A 21,391-nucleotide genomic window follows, 5' to 3' on the forward strand; every position below is an offset into this window, starting at 1 on the left:
TTGCTTGCATTTTGCTAGCATGTTGCTAGCATGTAGCTAGGGGTTGGTTGCATGTTGTTAGCATGTTTTAGCATGTAGCTTGGGGTTTGTTGCATGTTGCTATCATGTTTTAGCGTGTAGCTAAGAGTTGTTTGCATGTTACTAGCATGTTTTATAGAGAGTGTAGGTGTGTGTGTGTGAGAGAGAGCGAGAGAGAGAATAAGAGAGAGAGAATAAGAGAGAGAGAATAAGAGAGAGAGAATAAGAGAGAGAGAGAGAGATCTCTCATATGCAAACACACACACCACCGAAAGTATATACACTTTTTTTTTTTCCCCTGTTTTCCACACTTGTTCAATACAGAATTTCTTCCACTTTGTTCATATTTTTGTCCATGCTTTGGCAATACAAATTGTCATGCCAATAAAACTAAATTGAATTGAGAGAGAGAGAGACATTAAATGTCTTGTGTAGGTTTGTTTAATTTGTGAGGGTTGTAGTTTGAATTCATGAACATTCCATCATTGAAAGTCAATGGGATTTTTCCGGTATCATCCCTTGTGCGGAAACCGTAAGTCTGATCAGTTTAAGGGTGCGTTCACACTTGTAGTTCGGTTCTCTTGGTCTGGACCAAAAAAGAAAATGATACATTTAGTCCTGGTTCGTTTAATGTTCACACTGGTATTTTTAACTCCGAACCTAAAGATACAAAACCAAAGGCATCAGGGAGAAGTCACGACCTGATTGGACATTATGACGTATATTTTGGAACAGAACTTGCTGAACATCCAAAACAACGCTGGCTGCTGGGCGAAATGCACTCGTTGGATTTATATATAGATATACACAAATACATATTTATACTTTATCAGTACACTGTATTTTAAAGATAATTTAGTAAAAATAGTAAAGGGTTTAAACAATGTTTTCATGCTTGTTCAATGAACCATTAATGCACCTGTGGAACGGTCATTAAGACACTAACAGCTGACAGACGGTAATGAAGGTCAGTTATAAAAACTTAGAACACTAAAGAGTTCTTTCTACTGACTCTGAAAACACCAGAAGAAAGATGCCCAGTGTCCTGCTCATCTGTGTGTGTCTTAGGCATGCTGCATGAGGACTGCAGATGTGATCAGGGCAATAAATCACAATGTCCGTACTGCGAGACGCCTCAGACAGTGCTACAGGGAGACAGGAAGGACAGCTGATCATCCTCACAGTGGCAGACCACGTGTAACAACACCTGCACAGGACCATCCGAATATCATACCTGCGGGACAGGTTACACCAGGAACACACAATCCCTCCATCAGTGCTCAGTCTGTCTGCAGTAGTCTGAGAGAGGCTGGACTGAGGGCTTGTAGGCCTGTTGTAAGGCAGGTCCTCACCAGACATCACCGGCAACAACGTCGCCTACAGGCACAAACCCACTTTCACTGGACCAGACGAGTCGTGGTTTTGTCACACCAGGGGTGATGGTCGGACTCACGTTTATCGTTGAAGGAATGAGCGTTACATTGAGGCCCGTACATCCTGGCATGACCCTCCAGCATGTCAATGCCACCAGCCATACTGCTCATTCTGTGCGTGATTTCCTGCAGGACAGGATTGCCAGTGTTCTGCCATGGCCAGCGAAGAATCCCATTGAGCACGTTTGGGACCCGTTGGATTGGAAGGTGAGGGATAGGTCCATTCCCCTCAGAAATGTCCGGGAACTTGCAAATGCCTTATTGGAAGAGTGGGGAACATCTCACAGCAAGAACTGGCACATCTGGGGCAGTCCATGAGGAGGAGATCCACTGCAGGACTTAATGCAGCTGGTGCCACACAGATACTGACTGTTACTGTTGATTTTGGACTCCCCCTTTGACACATTATTCCATTTCTGTTAGTCACATGTCTCTGAAAATAAAGACAGCTGAAAGTGAGAGGATGTTTCTGAGTTTATATGTATATATGGTGGTATTTCTACCAGCTGAGAACAAACGAAGAGTTAATGAAATGTGTAAAGGAGTCAAAACAGCGGCAGGAATTCCTCCGTTGCACACACAAAGGAAGATCTGCTGCGAGGATGTCTGACGGGCGGTTCTGACGCCTGTCCTGAACTGTAATGTATCGCTCCTATGATGAGAGGAACCAGGTGTTCTCTTCCAGGTCAGTGTTAGGCAAATTACTTCCTGTTTTTGGTCCGTTTAGATGTTGCGTTCATATATCAGTCGAACCACACTGTTTGGAAGCGGACCGAGACCCACTATTCAGTCAGTCTCAGTCCGATTGTTTGGTGCGCACGAAGGTCCGGATGGCAGCGTTCACACTTGTTCAAATGAACAGCAGTAACAGAGCAATCACACCAGAGTTCATTTTAATCCAACCAAACCTGCTGTGGCAGGGCGGAGGGCGGGTCGTGATCCTACACACCCGGTCCCATATTAGGCTAATCAAGCCTCCGAGAGGGTAAAGGTCGACTGCAGAGGGTCGTGCGGGAGAGAGAGATCGTTTACGGACATGTGTGTGTTTGTCATTAAAATATTATTTATATCGTCAAGCCGGTTCTCGCCGCCTCCTTTCCATTGATCCCTTTACACCTGCCAAGTGTGAACATCCCCTAAAACATCATAGCAACCAGAGTCAGAAGAACCTGAAGGTATACCCCGAAATTGGTGAATGTAGCTTGAAATCTTTTATTACACTCAGATATTTTGAATGGGAGTCAATGGGAAAAGGGTTCTTTATCAAGCCAATCTAATTAAGGATTAACTCATTAATGGTTACTTGTTTATTTGGTGCGACTAGTTACAAATCAAAAAGGGAAATTGAAAATGCACACCGCAGTCACGCTCGACTCTCAGGAGGTTAAAAGAATTTTAAATATTTTAATACTAAAAAAATAAAAAGATTAAGAAATGATTTTTAGCAGCAGCGTCTGTTTACACACAACATTTGGCTTCAGTCTGTTTTACTGGCCTGTTAAACACAGTAGTGCCATGTGTGGATCACAATATGCATTTTGGCACATTTAAACGGCATTTAACATTCTTTTGGGGTTCAATGAGACCGTGAATGCTATTAGGACGTGGAGTGGTGGTCTAAAGCACATAACTGGTAATCAGAAGTTTACTGGTTTGATCCCCACAGTCACCACCATTGTGTCCTTGAGTAAGACACTTAACTCCAGGTTGCTCCGGGGGGATTGTCCCTGTAATAAGTGCACTGTATAATACATTGGTAATCAGAAGGTCACTGGTTTGATCCCCACAGTCACCACCATTGTGTCCTTGAGTAAGACACTTAACTCCAGGTTGCTCCGGGGGGATTGTCCCTGTAATAAGTGCTCTGTATAATACATTGGTACTCAGAAGGTTGCTGGTTTGATCCCCACAGTCACCACCATTGTGTCCTTGAGTAAGACACTTAACTCCAGGTTGCTCGGGGATTGTCCCTGTAATAAGTGCTCTGTATAATACATTGGTACTCAGAAGGTTGCTGGTTTGATCCCCACAGTCACCACCATTGTGTCCTTGAGTAAGACACTTAACTCCAGGTTGCTCGGGGATTGTCCCTGTAATAAGTGCTCTGTATAATACATTGGTACTCAGAAGGTTGCTGGTTTGATCCCCACAGTCACCACCATTGTGTCCTTGAGTAAGACACTTAACTCCAGGTTGCTCCGGGGATTGTCCCTGTAATAATCGCACTGTATAATACATTGGTACTCAGAAGGTTGCTGGTTTGATCCCCACAGTCACCCCATTGTGTCCTTGAGTAAGACACTTAACTCCAGGTTGCTCGGGGGATTGTCCCTGTAATAAGTGCTCTGTATAATACATTGGTAATCAGAAGGTTGCTGGTTTGATCCCCACAGTCACCACCATTGTGTCCTTGAGTAAGACACTTAACTCCAGGTTGCTCTGGGGGGATTGTCCCTGTAATAAGTGCTCTGTATAATACATTGGTAATCAGAAGGTTGCTGGTTTGATCCTCACAGTCACCACCATTGTGTCCTTGAGTAAGACACTTAACTCCAGGTTGCTCCGGGGGGATTGTCCCTGTAATAAGTGCTCTGTATAATACATTGGTAATCAGAAGGTTGCTGGTTTGATCCTCACAGTCACCACCATTGTGTCCTTGAGTAAGACACTTAACTCCAGGTTGCTCCGGGGGGATTGTCCCTGTAATAAGTGCTCTGTATAATACATTGGTACTCAGGAGGTTGCTGGTTCGATCCCCACAGTCACCACCATTGTGTCCTTGAGTAAGACACTTAACTCCAGGTTGCTCTGGGGGGATTGTCCCTGTAATAAGTGCTCTGTATAATACATTGGTACTCAGAAGGTTGCTGGTTTGATCCCCACAGTCACCACCATTGTGTCCTTGAGTAAGACACTTAACTCCAGGTTGCTCCGGGGATTGTCCCTGTAATAAGTGCTCTGTATAATACATTGGTACTCAGAAGGTTGCTGGTTTGATCCCCACAGTCACCACCATTGTGTCCTTGAGTAAGACACTTAACTCCAGGTTGCTCGGGGATTGTCCCTGTAATAAGTGCTCTGTATAATACATTGGTACTCAGGAGGTTGCTGGTTTGATCCCCACAGTCACCACCATTGTGTCCTTGAGTAAGACACTTAACTCCAGGTTGCTCCGGGGGGATTGTCCCTGTAATAATCGCACTGTATAATACATTGGTACTCAGAAGGTTGCTGGTTTGATCCCCACAGTCACCCCATTGTGTCCTTGAGTAAGACACTTAACTCCAGGTTGCTCTGGGGGGATTGTCCCTGTAATAAGTGCTCTGTATAATACATTGGTAATCAGAAGGTTGCTGGTTTGATCCCCACAGTCACCACCATTGTGTCCTTGAGTAAGACACTTAACTCCAGGTTGCTCCGGGGGGATTGTCCCTGTAATAAGTGCTCTGTATAATACATTGGTACTCAGAAGGTTGCTGGTTTGATCCCCACAGTCACCACCATTGTGTCCTTGAGTAAGACACTTAACTCCAGGTTGCTCCGGGGGGATTGTCCCTGTAATAATCGCACTGTATAATACATTGGTACTCAGAAGGTTGCTGGTTTGATCCCCACAGTCACCCCATTGTGTCCTTGAGTAAGACACTTAACTCCAGGTTGCTCCGGGGGGATTGTCCCTGTAATAAGTGCTCTGTATAATACATTGGTAATCAGAAGGTTGCTGGTTTGATCCCCACAGTCACCACCATTGTGTCCTTGAGTAAGACACTTAACTCCAGGTTGCTCTGGGGGGATTGTCCCTGTAATAAGTGCTCTGTATAATACATTGGTAATCAGAAGGTTGCTGGTTTGATCCTCACAGTCACCACCATTGTGTCCTTGAGTAAGACACTTAACTCCAGGTTGCTCGGGGATTGTCCCTGTAATAAGTGCTCTGTATAATACATTGGTAATCAGAAGGTTGCTGGTTTGATCCTCACAGTCACCACCATTGTGTCCTTGAGTAAGACACTTAACTCCAGGTTGCTCCAGGGGGATTGTCCCTGTAATAAGTGCTCTGTATAATACATTGGTACTCAGGAGGTTGCTGGTTCGATCCCCACAGTCACCACCATTGTGTCCTTGAGTAAGACACTTAACTCCAGGTTGCTCTGGGGGATTGTCCCTGTAATAAGTGCTCTGTATAATACATTGGTACTCAGAAGGTTGCTGGTTTGATCCCCACAGTCACCACCATTGTGTCCTTGAGTAAGACACTTAACTCCAGGTTGCTCCGGGGATTGTCCCTGTAATAAGTGCTCTGTATAATACATTGGTACTCAGAAGGTTGCTGGTTTGATCCCCACAGTCACCACCATTGTGTCCTTGAGTAAGACACTTAACTCCAGGTTGCTCGGGGATTGTCCCTGTAATAAGTGCTCTGTATAATACATTGGTACTCAGGAGGTTGCTGGTTTGATCCCCACAGTCACCACCATTGTGTCCTTGAGTAAGACACTTAACTCCAGGTTGCTCGGGGATTGTCCCTGTAATAATCGCACTGTATAATACATTGGTACTCAGAAGGTTGCTGGTTTGATCCCCACAGTCACCCCATTGTGTCCTTGAGTAAGACACTTAACTCCAGGTTGCTCTGGGGGGATTGTCCCTGTAATAAGTGCTCTGTATAATACATTGGTAATCAGAAGGTTGCTGGTTTGATCCTCACAGTCACCACCATTGTGTCCTTGAGTAAGACACTTAACTCCAGGTTGCTCCGGGGGGATTGTCCCTGTAATAAGTGCTCTGTATAATACATTGGTAATCAGAAGGTTGCTGGTTTGATCCCCACAGTCACCACCATTGTGTCCTTGAGTAAGACACTTAACTCCAGGTTGCTCCGGGGATTGTCCCTGTAATAAGTGCTCTGTATAATACATTGGTAATCAGAAGGTTGCTGGTTTGATCCCCACAGTCACCACCATTGTGTCCTTGAGTAAGGCACTTAACTCCAGGTTGCTCCGGGGGGATTGTCCCTGTAATAAGTGCTCTGTATAATACATTGGTAATCAGAAGGTTGCTGGTTTGATCCCCACAGTCACCACCATTGTGTCCTTGAGTAAGACACTTAACTCCAGGTTGCTCCGGGGGATTGTCCCTGTAATAAGTGCTCTGTATAATACATTGGTACTCAGAATGTCAACTGTAGGACAATGAAAGACTAATGATCAATAAATAATGAATATATTGCATTCTAATTATATGAATTATTATATTTACAATATTTTAAATATAACCATTTATAATAATATAATAATTATATATAGATTTTTTTTTTTATTTGAGGGGTTTTCTCAGCAGATATTTTTATATACCATTAATTTGATTTATTAATTGGCATACCACTTAATTCCAATAGTAACTTTAATTGATTGACGACCCTAAATATATTAAAATATCTATTCAGTTTGTCTGGGTTTAAAATGAAATGTGACTAAAGTTGATTTTAAAAAGAGACGTATTTTAAGTATTTGGATATTATTTATTCATTCATTATATTTGTACATATTTATCCGTATTTTATAATGTGTTTCCAAGTTAAATATGAAGCACACATACACATTAAAAAGCGTGACTTTATTACATTTAATCATCATAATCGTTAATACATATGTTTGTTTCAAATGAGGGAACATCCCAAATATGCATTTCCAGAATTCTCCAGGACCAGGATTGGGAAGCACTAAAAGAAAACTAACGTTTTTTTGTTTCTCTTTGTCTGATCTTCTCCTAGAAAATCTTCTTAGAGCCCGGAAGCCTCTCCATGGCAACGATTTCCAAGCTCCGGGAAACCTGCCGAGCTCGGATAGTGTCTGAGGAATCCTGATCCGCCTCCTCGGGAGCGCCACTTTAAGACTTCAGACATTCCAATCTCTTTGTTTGCACTCGTTTTCCTACTGACTTTATTTTTGACAAGCAGATTGCTGTAGACGTGAAGAGAACTTCATTGTGTTTACTGGAAACTCAATCATGCGGATGAATATTTTCTTACTTTTCTAGATCTGTGGATACTCTATGAAGGTGTTGTATGTAGATGCCATATGAAGGCGATGACTGTTAGATCTCTCACTGACAGAGGAAGTCTTAATGTTTCAGATGACCAACAAAACTGTGAAATAAAACCTTGATTTAACACTCACACTGTGTCCTGCTCTAATGCGAGTCTATGGGGTTTTCCTGATGAGTGTGATCTCTTGTATCTGTTACATAAGAAGAGTTTAATGACACACACACACACACACGAGAGAGTAAGTCATCATTTATTAACCCTTCACTCAGATCAAAGATACTGAAGCATTCTTTACAAATATAAAAGCTCACACACTGCAACCGATATCAGCAAGACACAGAAAAACAAGATTTACTGCGTCCACTTTCCGAGAAGGTTTTTCGTGTCTCGTTTGCTAATTAATGCCAATCAAAAGCAACAGAATGAAAGAAGCATCAGGGCTGGGTAAGAATCGTTCTTAAAGAGTTGTAAAAGACATTGTAAATAGTATAATTAATGCATGTAAACAATAAACATGTAACATTAATTATATAATATGCAATATCAAGACATATTTAACATGGAATTTTTACATTTCTAAAAGTTCAAATGTGACCAAAATGATAAACTAATGATAAAATACCTTTTGTAAAAAAATAAATAAAAGAAATGTATATATTTATTTTTTTCCTCCCAATTTTGAAATGCTCATTCCCAATGCGCTCTAATGGTGCATTCACATACAACGCGAAGCGTGCATTTCACACGGCACGATTACATACAAAGTGAATGAATCGAATGGCGCGACTCGTTTCATTCACGTATAAAAATTCTGCACACCGCGTTGTTGTGAAAGCCTGTCAGCATTGAGATTGTCTGGATGTCACTGATGTACTGACATAGTAGCAGAATAAATCTGGAAAAATGGAAGAATTGTTGTAGCGGTGTGTGGACACCCGGAATTGTACGACACAACGTCATACATGTGCAGAGACCGGACGAATAAAGACATCGCTTGGAGGAAAGTGAGCGAGGTTCCTGGTAAGATCTAAAAATATGCGCAACTACATGATTCCAACTATTGGTACTTTACTATTAACCAAGTCGTAGAAGCCCCGCCTCCTGTCCTTATCCAGAAGAGAAGCGGGAATACTCACGGGAGCAATGAGAGGCGAAAATTCTCTTTGCGTTGTATGTGAACACACCGTAAGTCCTCGTGATGCCTTAGTGACTCAATCCGGGTGGCGGAGGACGAATCTCAGTTGCCTCCGCGTCTGAGACCGTCAATCCGCGCATCTTATCACGTGGCTTGTTGAGCGCGTTACCGTGGAGACGTAGCGCGTGTGGAGGCTTCGCGCTATTCTCCGCGGCATCCACACACAACTCACCACACGCCCCACCGAGAGCGAGAACCACATTATAGTGACCACGAGGAGGTTACCCCATGTGACTCTACCCTCCCTAGCAACCGGGACAATTTGGTTGCTAAGGAGACCTGGCTGGAGTCACTCAGCACAAAATGAACATATTCATAATTTAGCAAGTAAGAAGGACACCTGTATAATTAACAGCATGACAGAGATTGTTTTCATAAGGGAGCAAAATGGACATTATAACAGAAATACACCCAGATGAATCAGAATCATAGTGACTTTGGAAACCTGCATCAATACCCAGCCCTAAAGAGCACTTCTCCTCTAGTCTGTGTGTATCTACAGTACTGTGCAGAAGATTTATGCACTTGTGAGACATGATTTATAGTGAGGATGTCTTCAATAATAATGCCATAAACAGTTTCATTCATCACTTAATGCCAATCAAAGTCCAGTAAACATAAACAAGCTAAATCAATATCCAGTGTGACCACCTTTACCTTTACAACAGCCCCAATCCTCCCCGATCCTGACACAATGTTCAGTGGGTGGCACTGTTGGGGCAATGCCATCTGTTGCAGGGCTCCGTTCTTCTATTCTAATCTTTTCTATTTGCTATAAATAACCATCTGAAGACAAATGCTTTTGTGAAGCATCTGAAGTGCCTAAAACTTTAGCACAGTACTGTATATATACATATATATGTGTGTGTGTTTATACACCGATCAGCCACAACATTAAAACCACCCGTCTAATATTGTGTAGGTGCCCTCGTGCCACCACAACAGTGCCAACCTGCATCTCAGAACTGCATTACTCAAATCAGCCCGTCTGACACCAACAATCATCCATGTGATTATCTAATCAGCCAATCGTGTGGCAGCAGTGTATAAAATCATGTTAATGTTCACATCAACCATCAGAATGGGGAAACAAAATGTGATTTGGACCGAATGCTAGGTTGCTCCTGACCCGTATCTGCATGATTTTATACACTGCTGTCACACGATTGGCTGATTAGATAATCACATGGATGATTGTTGGTGTCAGATGGGCTGATTTGAGTAATGCAGTTCTGAGATGCAGGTTGGCACTGTTGTGGTGGCACGAGGGCACCATTATACAGGTAGTTTTAATGTTGTGGCTGATCGGTGTAGTTTACCGTGACCTGGGTAGAAATGCCGACCGGTGACACAATCTGGATTACATCCAATTCTAGAGATTTTCACTGCAGAACAATTCAAACAGAAATTCAATTGTTAATCAGGAATAAATAATATTTGCAATAAACTTCAGAAACCCTGAATGAAGAACTGAAACTCTCCAGTCAATATTTCAGACACAATCCTCAAATCTACTGATTCAAATCTTCAGATTGAACTCCTCCAGGTTTATTCTCTCTAAAGTGAGTTTATGGTTATATTTAAAGGATCTTTTATCCTTTTAAGAAGCATTTTCTGTTCATTGTTAACAAATGAAACATCATTGTACATTTATGTTGTTGTCAGGAAACATGTGATTATTTATACATTTCAAACATGAAGCATGTCTTTAAAGAGTTCTTATCGATGTGGGGTTATGAACATCCCAGCTGTATCCAAATAAACAAAAAACAGTGTTCAGATCTGTTCACACTGGCATCAGAAATACACAAATGAAGGAACAAAGAATTCTCTTGACTGTTACGCGGTGTACATTTCTAAAGTCACATGGAGTGAATCATTAGGATTAAATCATTTGGATTGAATCACTTGGAGTGAATCATTAGGATTAAAACAGTTGGAGTGAATCAGTTGGAGTGAATCAGTTGGAGTGAATCAGTTGGAGTGAATCAGGTGAAGTGAATCTGTTGGAGTGAATCATTTGGAGTGAATCATGAATTGAAAACATGATGAACCCGGGCAAACACACTACAGCTCTCTAGTTCATAGTGAACATGAATTTGAGCACTACTAAGGGCAGGGCTGAACATTACAACACTACTGACTGAATTATCTGCACATGATTTCAAAGTTAAGCATTAAAACAAACACAGCTGGTATTTATTAACAACATTGATTACTTGTATAGTCTTTTTCCTCATTAAAAACATTTAACATATCAAGAAATGAAAAGTACTTCTAAAGAAAACGGTGTTTAATACGAGATGAATATTTGTGTTTTGATTCACAGAGCGAGTGTTGAGCACAACATAATCAACACGAGAACTCCTTAAATGCAGAAATACAAACAAAGATTAGAAAACAAAAACACTATTAAGGGTACACGGTGAAGTGACTTGAGCACATGAAGTGGTCTGAACCAGTTTGAGATTGGGACAGACTCCTGGACTACTGAACTAGAGAGCCGAGTGACACACAAGAGAACGAATATGGACTGATGCATCGTGACCTCGAGCAAGTAAGAAAAAAGTCTGACAATCCTAAACCAGCTCTCACATAAACTCACTCGCTCCGAATCAGCCAATCACATGACGCTGGGGATGTTTCAGATGGTCTGGTATCCGGCGTGAGTTCTCTTCCTGCCGATCAGATACGCGATGAGAACGATGAGCACCAGACCCGCCAGAGCCGCTCCGACGATGATGGGGATCAACATGTTCTCCTGGTCCACGCGGCACTCCTCCGCTGGAGAGAGAGAGAGAGAGAGACACTGAGTCAGTGCTGCACGGTCAGATCGGGAGAGTGAATCAGACATTTTCATCACACGAACCGTATAAAACCATCTTTATATGCTACTAACGGACGGTTTTTAATTCTATGACCCTGTAATCATTATTGAATTGTTCTTACTGTAAATATATACTCACCAATGCAATAAATTCCAATTTCACGTATCAGCTGTTCTAGTAAAAATGCTCATTTTTGATAAATGTAAATGTATTACAACATTAGATTTGGTATTTCAGATCTCCATAAATTAGAGAGTAATTAAAGATATTTAGTAATAAAATATCATTCCAGATATGAGAAATAGGAACTGCCATTAGTGAAAACAAATTCACAGATATCTAAAGTTAGCATTTTTACTAGTTATTAAATTGTTGATATTAGAAACGGACATTTACTCATAATAATATAATTACTGATATAAAACTCAAATATGTTTTTTACTAGAAACGACACAAACAATATGTGAAATGAATGATAAATATCAGTAACTGTGTTTTTACTAGTTTAATGACATTTTTAAATCAGGAATGTGTATTTCTGCATCAATGTTGTCATTGTTTTATTATTAGTGCAAATGTAATTACAGATATAAGAAATACATTTTAACAAGTGAAATGTAATTGTAAATATCTAAAATCCTTTGATCGTTCCGCCGTGTCTTATGTCTAATTTATTAGATGCCGTGTGAACTTCAAATGATCTTCACCTATAAAAACATGTAGAGGTGGAGCGATATATCGGTTTTACTGATTAATCGGTGCTGATAGTTGCTTTTTGAAATATATGCCGATAGTTTACGATAGTTTTCTTTTATTCCTCTGAAAATGAAGTGTTTCACGTGTTATAAATGGACACGAGGACTTGCAAAGCAAAATATGACTATAGAAACATCCCTGCTCAGCACATACATTGTGTCTCCAACTTCATATTGTGAATAATAATAATAATAATAATAATAATAATATATATGGAGATGCACCGATCGACCGGCCAGGGACCGGATTTTCTGCATGCTCGGCCGGACCGGTGACCAGCCGGTCAGCCTCACGTCTTTCCGATTTCAAGCCGGTCCGTTTTGTTCCCAGCGGCGCAGGCAGTAACGTCACAGCCGCATGTAAACATGTCATTGGCGTGGAAGATCTTCACCGTGAGTGAAGAATACATAAAGTTGGAAATGTGTAATAATTGTAAGGCCAAAGTAAACCGCGGGGGAACCACCACAATAACTTTCAGAACAACAAACCTAATTAGACATTTAAAACACCATCACCCAGCTGAACATGCCCATTTTAATAAAGAAGCTAAAAAGGGAAAGCGGCTAAAGCTAGCCAGAGCTCAGAGCCAGTCACAAGTCAGCAGCGTCTCCCATCATTCCTTGGTATGAGCAGCGAAAATACCAAAACAATTACGAGGAACATGATGTAATTCACGGTCCTGGATGACCAGCTGTTCTCCATAGTTGAGGACAGAGGGACAGAAATCTGATACATTTCCTCGATGCGGAGTAGGAGGTACTTTCTGATGTTGCGTTGTGTCATGTCACACACGCAGCCTGTTATCTGTCAACATTTGGGTACACAAATCCGGGAGAGGGGAAGGGGGGGCAGGATAAATACATACAAATTGTGCCGTTGTGATTTCATGTAATTTTTCCCACCGTGTCCGATATTAAAATCAGTGTGACACACATTGCAAAAGGCGTGGGCATTGTCGATATGGCTTCGGGATATGAAATTAAATTCTTCCATCCAGTTGTTGTTAAATTTGTATATTTAGTTTTTAGCACCGGAGCACCAGCTGAGTCTTCTCCTCCCCTCTACCAGTGATGCTTGATTTAACACCCCGCGTCTACTGCCTGCGCGGATATCAACAGCGCAAATGGGTTGTAGGTTGCCAGGTTGTGGTCATAAATGATTTGTAATTTGTTAATTAGTTTTTCAGTTTTTCAGATAGTTTTTAATTGTTTTGTTAGACGAGTAATAAAGAGAAAAAGGTCCATTTATAAAAATAGTGGGAAATGACATCTGTTATATAAAGCAACTCATTTGCAGTTAATTGTTATTTCTACCTTCAGTCACAGAGCACTTTATTTTCAGAGTTGTTTAAGTGAGAGAAGATCCTGTAACTTAGTGCAGTTTGGGGGAAATAATTTATTTTATTATGAAAATAAAATGTTGCATTGAAGAAAGGTAGATTTTCTTTATATGTGGTCAATAATAGTTCGGTATCGGCAGGTCACACTTGCAAAAAATCGGAAATCGGCCAAGAAAATTGTAATCGGTGCATCTCTAAATATATAGGCTTTAAAAAGGTTAATTTGGTAAATGTTAAATATAGAGCATTGTAACAGAGTCTCCGTCATTTCAAAATAAGAGTCCCTGATGTGTTTCAGGCTTGTTTAGGGTTAAAAATCTGTTTTTTGGATTATTACTGAGATTTTACTTGCAATATAAACTACATCTGGGATTTTATTCATTTTGGACTCTGAGCTCGATGTCTGTGCCAACTAAGAAAATGTTGTAACATTTATGAATCGATTCTGAAAACTATCGGCTGATTAATCAGAGATCAGACTTTATCACCACCAAAGTTATCGGCAAAACACACTATCACACTACCTCTACTAGAGACGCCGGTGTTCTGCTGCGACTTGATTTTCTTGCCTTTTTCTTCAATCCTGTGTCTTTAAATGATGACAAAGCTGGATGCACGAAACGGTTCAGCAAAACCTTCTTGGACAAATTAACTAAAAGCGTCCGATTGGCTCAGACAAACAGCACATGCAACAGCACTTTCATACCTGCAGCAAACTGGTTTCCAGTGACATTAAAGGGCTGTAGCTGGAGTCTGAATGTGTTGATGGAGAATGTGGACGTCACAGCGAGCATCTGCTTAGAACTGCACATGTACGAGCGGCCCACGCTGCCCTGGAAATACTCCAGAGAACTGTTCGCTGTGGAGAATGGAGCTGGACACACACATACAATATTAGTGTTAATCCAAGATCTACATCTCATGGCTGCAATGAATCCATCTAACACTTTATCATTTAACCTTTTAAACTCCGCCGGTGGGCCCGTGAGGAAAAACAATATTGTCAATATATTAAGAAACAGTCTTGACCAACACAACAGGTGTCGTTTGAAAGTTTAGAAGCTCTATTTTCCAGTGCATGTGACATTATGACCAAAACTGAACAAATGTTTGAAATCGGCAGATAAATCAGAAATGTTGCGTTTTGATCATTTATTAATAATCTTGCACTGCACATATTATTGAATCAATAAAAACATCAAACTCATCAAATATTCATGTGTCATATATTGTTTGAAAGCTCTTAAAGAGTAAAATACAACCAGACTATTTGTTTTACTCACAGATGAAAATACAGCGAGTAACAGCTACATATATCTCTTTGACAATTATGTTAGTGTTGCTTATATGCCGCATTTTCATTTATAACTTCATGAATAATAAACAGAACATAAAATATCAGTTATCATTATTTAGAGTCTGTGATTATCTTTCAATGGAGTCCACACACAAGATAATCAGATGTATAGATCATTAGATAATCCACATGAAGCACAATGTTACATATGACCACCAGGAGATGGCGCCAAATACACGACACAGACTCAATGATGACTCAAATGACACAGAATGAAACTCATTCTGTGAAATCTCATGACTAAAATCATGTCTGCATGCTATGCAAACCTTTAGTCATTGTTGTGTTTGCATGTGTAATTAGTTCTTATGTACAATTATTATCTTTTATTTGTTTGGAGATGTTTTTGGACACTATGATACATTATATTTGTAATGTTGGAACTTTTCATTGATTTGTCGTATACAGTCGACATGATTGGGAACAAAACAAAAGCAGTTTTTCAGAGCCTCCTTATTTACACCCAGAGATAAATAATGTCAAATCAGAAAAATAAGAAAACCAAGTACATTTTTGGCAATCTGTTTGGTATTTTTTTGCAACAGTTTATTAGGCTGAGAATCTCAGAATGTATCATAATCTATATCAATAAAAAATGTCAAAAGTTTTCTTTACAGGGGTCTGTGTAGCTCAGCGAGTATTGACACTATCACACCTGGAGTCGTGAGTTTGAATCCATGGCATGCTGAGTGACTCCAGTCAGGTCTCCTTAGCAACCAAATTGGCCCAGTTGCTAGGGATGGTAGAGTCACATGGGGTAACCTCCTCGTGGTCACTATAATGTGGTTCTCACTCTCAGTGGGGCGTGTGGCGAGTTGTGCGTGGAAGCCACAGAGACTAGCGTGAAGCTATCGAAGCTAATTGATTTTATGTTCTGTGTTGGATGTGTTTTGTATTATATACATGTTTAATATGAAACTGTGATGTGTTTGAGACGCTGTTGTTACCCGTCATGTCAGGCCAGTCAGCAGACACGTTCACAGCGCTCAGATGAAACTTCTGTGTGGTGGAGTTCTGCAGACACACAAAACATCACATTAATACGAGAGAGAAGAGATGTTAAAGGACATACTGACAGACAGACGGAGACGGACCATAGTGAAAGTGAAGCTGAGATTGGTCTGATCTTCTGTCAGCGTCAGTGTGGTGACTGTGACCCCACATGACCCCGTCACTGTTGCTCTGTTGGGCTGCAGATTCATCAGTTCACTGACGGTCTGTGAGGAGAAACAATCAGAATTATTATATACACATAAACAGACCGGTACAGTTTGAACATTCACGTTCAGTTTTTCAAAGGCTGTAACTGCAGACGGTTGCTGATGGTCTCATGAAAGTATGTTTTGAGTTGATTTTACAAGAATAGTTCCCCCAAAAATAATCACCTTTATGCCAAAGATATACTGACATTCTGACCTCACACTTCCATCAAAATATCTTCCTTTGTTTTATGCAGAACAAAGACGGCATAAAGGTGATTAAACAATGAGTGTGAACTATTCCTTTAAGTTTTACATTTATATTTAATTACTTTTTTCCCATTTCTGTTTCTTGAATACTGCTGATAGTTTGTTTCTTTGTTCTTTATTTCATTAGTCTAGTTTCCATCCACGTTTCGCGCGGTTTAGTTATCGACAAAGTGAAAATGCGTAAAACAGTTTTTTGCTAAATTTGCCGTCTTCTGCCTGATTCCATTCAAATGGGCTTTTATGGATTAAAATGGTGTGCGTGATGATGTCATGCCTAAAAAACACTTTGTCACACACGTTTTGGTTTATCTCAAAGTAAATCTGCCCTGAAGCCGTTTCCATTCAGAAATGTGTTTATCGCTAATTCGCCTCCCAGATGTTCCTCATTTCCCCCGAAGTCTTTATAAAATGGGAGATTATTGAAATGAGTCAGATTACTGTCATTTTAATGAACAAATAAAAGCAATCAGAAGAGGAATTGCAATCTAAAGGGAGCAGTTGCTCTTCTGATGGGACTGTAATATCGGTCCTGATGTTGCACCTATCGCAGGTTGCCATCGGTTACGGCCCGAAAGCCAATCGTCATGACCCTGTTCAAGTATTGGAGAATCTTTCAGTGTCAGGATCATCATGGATGTGTTTCTGATGTGTGACGGATATTAAAGAAACATTGATGCGTGTAATATCAGCGTTACATACATGATACATTCCTCATATTCAATATTTTAACATCTGATCTAAATCACCATGACAACTGCATCATGTCCCGCAGATTTCTCCAGCAACTGAACTTGATCATCATCTAAATTAATTTTAGCATCATAATGTGATTTATATTTTCTGAAGCAGTAAATGATCCGAGGTAAAGAGGGAGAGATGTCAAATATTTAAATGTTTTAAAATGTTCATAAGTTGTTTCTGAAAGTGAACTCAATAGTTCTGATAGTTTATATGAGAGAAAAGTCTAGAACATTCTAAGAACATCATTCAGACTTTATTCTTCTACAGAACAGGTTCGGCTAATGTAAGTGTGTGTACAGAAAAGGCATTTCTACAGACCCAACAATATTATTTATTCGTTTGGTAATTAATGTAATTTAATAATATAGCTAAACAGTAATTTAATAGATTTGGGTTTTATGTTCGTGTTCCAAAGAAGCACACTGACGCTTTTCTCCAGTATTATTTGTCATTTAAAACATCTTGTGCACAGAAATGATGTGTTTTGTATTATGGGCTAATTCTGTGACTGCCGTCTATTATTTTAAATGATGTTGAAAAGCAACTTTAATAAATAAACGGATGTTTACAGCGATTAATCTCAAACAGTGTTCATGCATCTGTTCTCCTTGTACTTATCGATGACCGGTGCATGATACGAGATATTAGTGTTGCACTTCTGGAAGATCAGATCTATATATGCCGTTAAAATCAATCCATAATCACGTACAATAAACTGGATTTCATGGATATATACTGTCGTCATGGTAACACAGGCGAACGATTGGGGCAAACGCTGTCATGTGACACTACATGTTTGCGTTAATGCCAACTTTCTCAACAAAAACAGTTTCCAAACCAGTTTTTCACGACATTTGATGTATCGACAGAGTTTATGCGCTCGAGTTAAACAGAAAAATATGATGTCGACACTTGTGAAATTTTAGCGATAACTTTATTTATTTTGATGCAGTAAAACTTTCACAAAAAATCCTTGGATGGAAACGTAGTTATTGCTAATGGTTTACTTAAAAACACTTGACTTCATTGATTTGACTACTTGAAAGCTGTGCCATAGTTTTCATTTAATAATCTTAATAATTATATAAATATTTACTGTGTTTATTAGCATATTGTTTTTGTTTGTATTGAGATTCATTAAATTTCACTGTAAAGTACCTCACGATGCCAGTCCTTGTGTGTGAGTGTCATCACCTTGTTTTGTGATTTTGAAAGGTGTGTGATGTTCAGTTGTAGTCCCATTGTGGCGAGCAGGCACACGGTTCCGTTGCTGTTGGTGACATTGTAGCTGCCGCGCTCCGGGTCGCCCGTTGGAACAGGGGCAGGGGTTGTTCTGGGTGTTTGTGTCGGGGCAACAGTTGTAGCCTTCTGATCAGCACTGCAAACACTTTCTAGAAAACACACACACACACGTGTCACATCACGACTAAACTTCAACATGAGCAGTTACATGGAATAAAACGCAAGTCACATTTACAGACACTCTGATCCAGAACACATCAGTGTTTTAAAAGGGCTGTTCACACCAAACATGTTTGTGTTTGTCTGTGTATTCCTATTTCAACACGCACTAGACAGACATCACAGCATATCACATTTTCTTTAATTTTTTTAGACACTTTGTCAAGTTAAAACAACTTAAGGTGTTAAAGATGCTGCATTCTGTTCTATTAGTCTTGTTTTCTTCCTACAGAATGCAAAATAAAACACACACACACACACACACACACACACACACACACACACACACACACACACACACGAGTGCTGAATGTGACATATTGAATAAAAAAGCCACACATATATATACATAATCTTTAAAAACACCATTAAATCAAAATGAGACTTTTGCGGGTCTGTGTATCTCAGTGAGTATTGACGCTGACTATCACACCTGGAGTCATGAGTTTGAATCCAGGGTGTGCTGAGTGACTCCAGCCAGATCTCCTTAGAAACCAAATTGTCCCGGTTGCTAGGGAGGGTAGAGTCACATGGGGTAACCAAATTGGGCCAGTTGCTAGGGAGGGTAGAGTCACATGGGGTAACCAAATTGACCCGGTTGCTAGGGAGGGTGGAGTCACATGGGGTAACCAAATTGGCCCGGTTGCTAGGGAGGGTAGAGTCACATGGGGTAACCAAATTGGCCCGGTTGCTAGGGAGGGTAGAGTCACATGGGGTAACCAAATTGGGCCGGTTGCTAGGGAGGGTAGAGTCACATGGGGTAACCAAATTGGGCTGGTTGCTAGGGAGGGTAGAATCACATGGGGTAACCAAATTGGCCCGGTTGCTAGGGAAGGTAGAGTCAGATGGGGTAATCTCCTCGTGGTGGTGATTAGTGGTTCTCTCAATGGGGCGTGTGGTGAGTTGTGTGTGGATCGTGGAGAGTAGCATGAGCCTCCACATGCTGTGAGTCTCCGCGGTGTCATGCACAACGAGTCACATGATCAGATTGGCGGATTGACGGTCTCAGACGCGGAGCAACGGTTACTTGTCCTCCACCACCCGGATTGAGGTGCGTCACTACGCCACCACAAGGACTTACTAAGTATTGGGAATTGGGCATTCCAAACTGGGAAATAATGTGCTAATATGATAATATGCTATTGAACACACTTCTTTAGTCTATTTAATGTAATAAATCACTCTTTCGCTTTTATGGAAACTCTTTCGTTTTTTTAATTTTGGGTATGCAACTCAAACAGGGAATCTTTAAAAACACCCTCAGGGGTTAAATACCATAGTTCAAGTGTGGTTACATTAGTAAAACAGGGTTAGTTTGTGTAAGGGATGGATAAATAATGCAAAAATGCAAGGGAATGCAAAAATAATGTTGAAGCTCTTTGATTTGTCCTGCCCAACTTGTGTTTCACATTGTACCGTCTATGCTGAGGTTTGCTCCAAGCATATACGCCTCCATCCGAACATCAGAGAAGGTGACGGTGACGCCCGCTCCGCCCAGACTGACTGCTGCAGCGCTCAGACATCTGTAGGTCGAGTTCAACCTTGCGGACATGCCAGGCGCGTTCGTCGTGACTGAAACAAGTCCTGTGAACAACACAAACACATGTGATTAACTGCTGTTTACACGTGCTATCCGCCTCGGGTGAACCGATCACAAACAGGCTGTTAAATGCTGGTCCACTTGTGATCAGATTTTGTTGAGGGCAGGATGTTAATACTGGCTAGAAATAAAGATTTTGTTTGTGTCTCACCTGTGCTGGTGGATTGTGGGAAGGTGCTGCTGTCACTCAGGTTGTACTGTACACTCAGATTGGCGACTGAATATACTCTATTATCACTGGAGAACTCCAGAGACAGTGTGTGACCGTCACCGAACGACACCGCCAGCTCGGGAGGAACGCCGCTGCCGCCGCAGGTACTTCCTGTGCCCACCGCTGCCGATGCGGGCAACATAAACACAGCGCTGTTCTACAGCAATACACAACAGCACATCAGACAACTGAATGGGTCATATTTCACTCCAACAGCAAAAGAAAATATAAATATAAAGTTTATTATATGAACCATTGAGGAACATTGTGACATTAATTACATTAAGTGATGAACAATCTAATGTTTCATTAATGGTTCATTTAATTCATCAACATATTAATGACAGATCTGAGTGAACATGTCGTTAATGGTCAGTGTGTGTGGTATGTGTGTGGTATGTGTGTGGTATGTGTGTGGTATGTGTGTGGTATGTGTGTGGTATGTGTGTGTATGTGTGTGTGTGTGTGTGTGTGAGTGTGTGTGTGTATGTGTGTGAGTGTGTGTGATTGTGTGTGCGTGATAGTGTGTGATTGTGTGTGTGTGTGTGTGTGTGTGTGTGTGAGTGTGTGTGTGTGTGTGTGAGTGTGTGTGATTGGGTGTGTGCGAGTGTGTGTGCGAGTGTGTGTGATTGTGTGTGTGCGAGTGTGTGTGATTGTGCGTGCGCGCGTGTCTGCGCGTGCGAGTGCGTGTGCGCGCGTGTAAGTGTGTGTGTGCGAGTGTCCGCGCGTGAATGTGTGCGCGTGCGAGTGAGTGTGTTGCGCGCGTGCGTGTGTTGCGCGTGTGAGTGCGTGTGTGAGTGTGCGCGTGTGAGTGTGTGCGAGTGTGAGTGCGTGTGCGTGAGTGTGTCGCGAGTGTGTGTGCGTGTGTGTGCATGCGTGTGATTGTGTGCGTGAGTGTGTATATGTGTGATTGTGTGTGTGTGTGTGCGTGTGA

General features: G+C 41.1%; 2 protein-coding genes and 1 long non-coding RNA gene across 3 annotated transcripts in view; 2 read left to right on the forward strand and 1 right to left on the reverse strand.

The window, feature by feature from the left end:
- Nucleotides 1-7,627, forward strand: part of grtp1a (growth hormone regulated TBC protein 1a) — a 29,553-nt gene extending 21,926 nt beyond the window's left edge. The window contains exon 8 of the mRNA XM_052126477.1: nt 7,225-7,627. Within this exon, the coding sequence (XP_051982437.1) occupies nt 7,225-7,317 (93 nt within the window). The 3' untranslated portion in view covers nt 7,318-7,627. The remainder of the gene's footprint in view (nt 1-7,224) is intronic.
- On the forward strand, nt 3,779-5,474 carry LOC127643687 (uncharacterized). Its single transcript, XR_007970562.1, has 3 exons — nt 3,779-4,314; nt 4,556-5,168; nt 5,412-5,474. It is a non-coding gene; the product is annotated as an uncharacterized LOC127643687 (long non-coding RNA).
- A 2,305-nt stretch (nt 7,628-9,932) lies between the features above and the next one.
- Nucleotides 9,933-21,391, reverse strand: part of lamp1a (lysosomal associated membrane protein 1a) — an 18,352-nt gene continuing 6,893 nt past the window's right edge. The window contains exons 3-9 of the mRNA XM_052126467.1: nt 20,398-20,614; nt 20,063-20,230; nt 18,380-18,576; nt 16,070-16,192; nt 15,923-15,989; nt 14,325-14,492; nt 9,933-11,479 (exon numbers count right to left, since the gene is read on the reverse strand). Coding sequence (XP_051982427.1) covers nt 11,340-11,479; nt 14,325-14,492; nt 15,923-15,989; nt 16,070-16,192; nt 18,380-18,576; nt 20,063-20,230; nt 20,398-20,614 — 1,080 coding nt within the window. The 3' untranslated portion in view covers nt 9,933-11,339. The remainder of the gene's footprint in view (nt 11,480-14,324; nt 14,493-15,922; nt 15,990-16,069; nt 16,193-18,379; nt 18,577-20,062; nt 20,231-20,397; nt 20,615-21,391) is intronic.

Source organism: Xyrauchen texanus, chromosome 5 (genome assembly GCF_025860055.1).
Source record: "Xyrauchen texanus isolate HMW12.3.18 chromosome 5, RBS_HiC_50CHRs, whole genome shotgun sequence".
In the NCBI taxonomy this organism is placed as follows: domain Eukaryota; kingdom Metazoa; phylum Chordata; class Actinopteri; order Cypriniformes; family Catostomidae; genus Xyrauchen; species Xyrauchen texanus.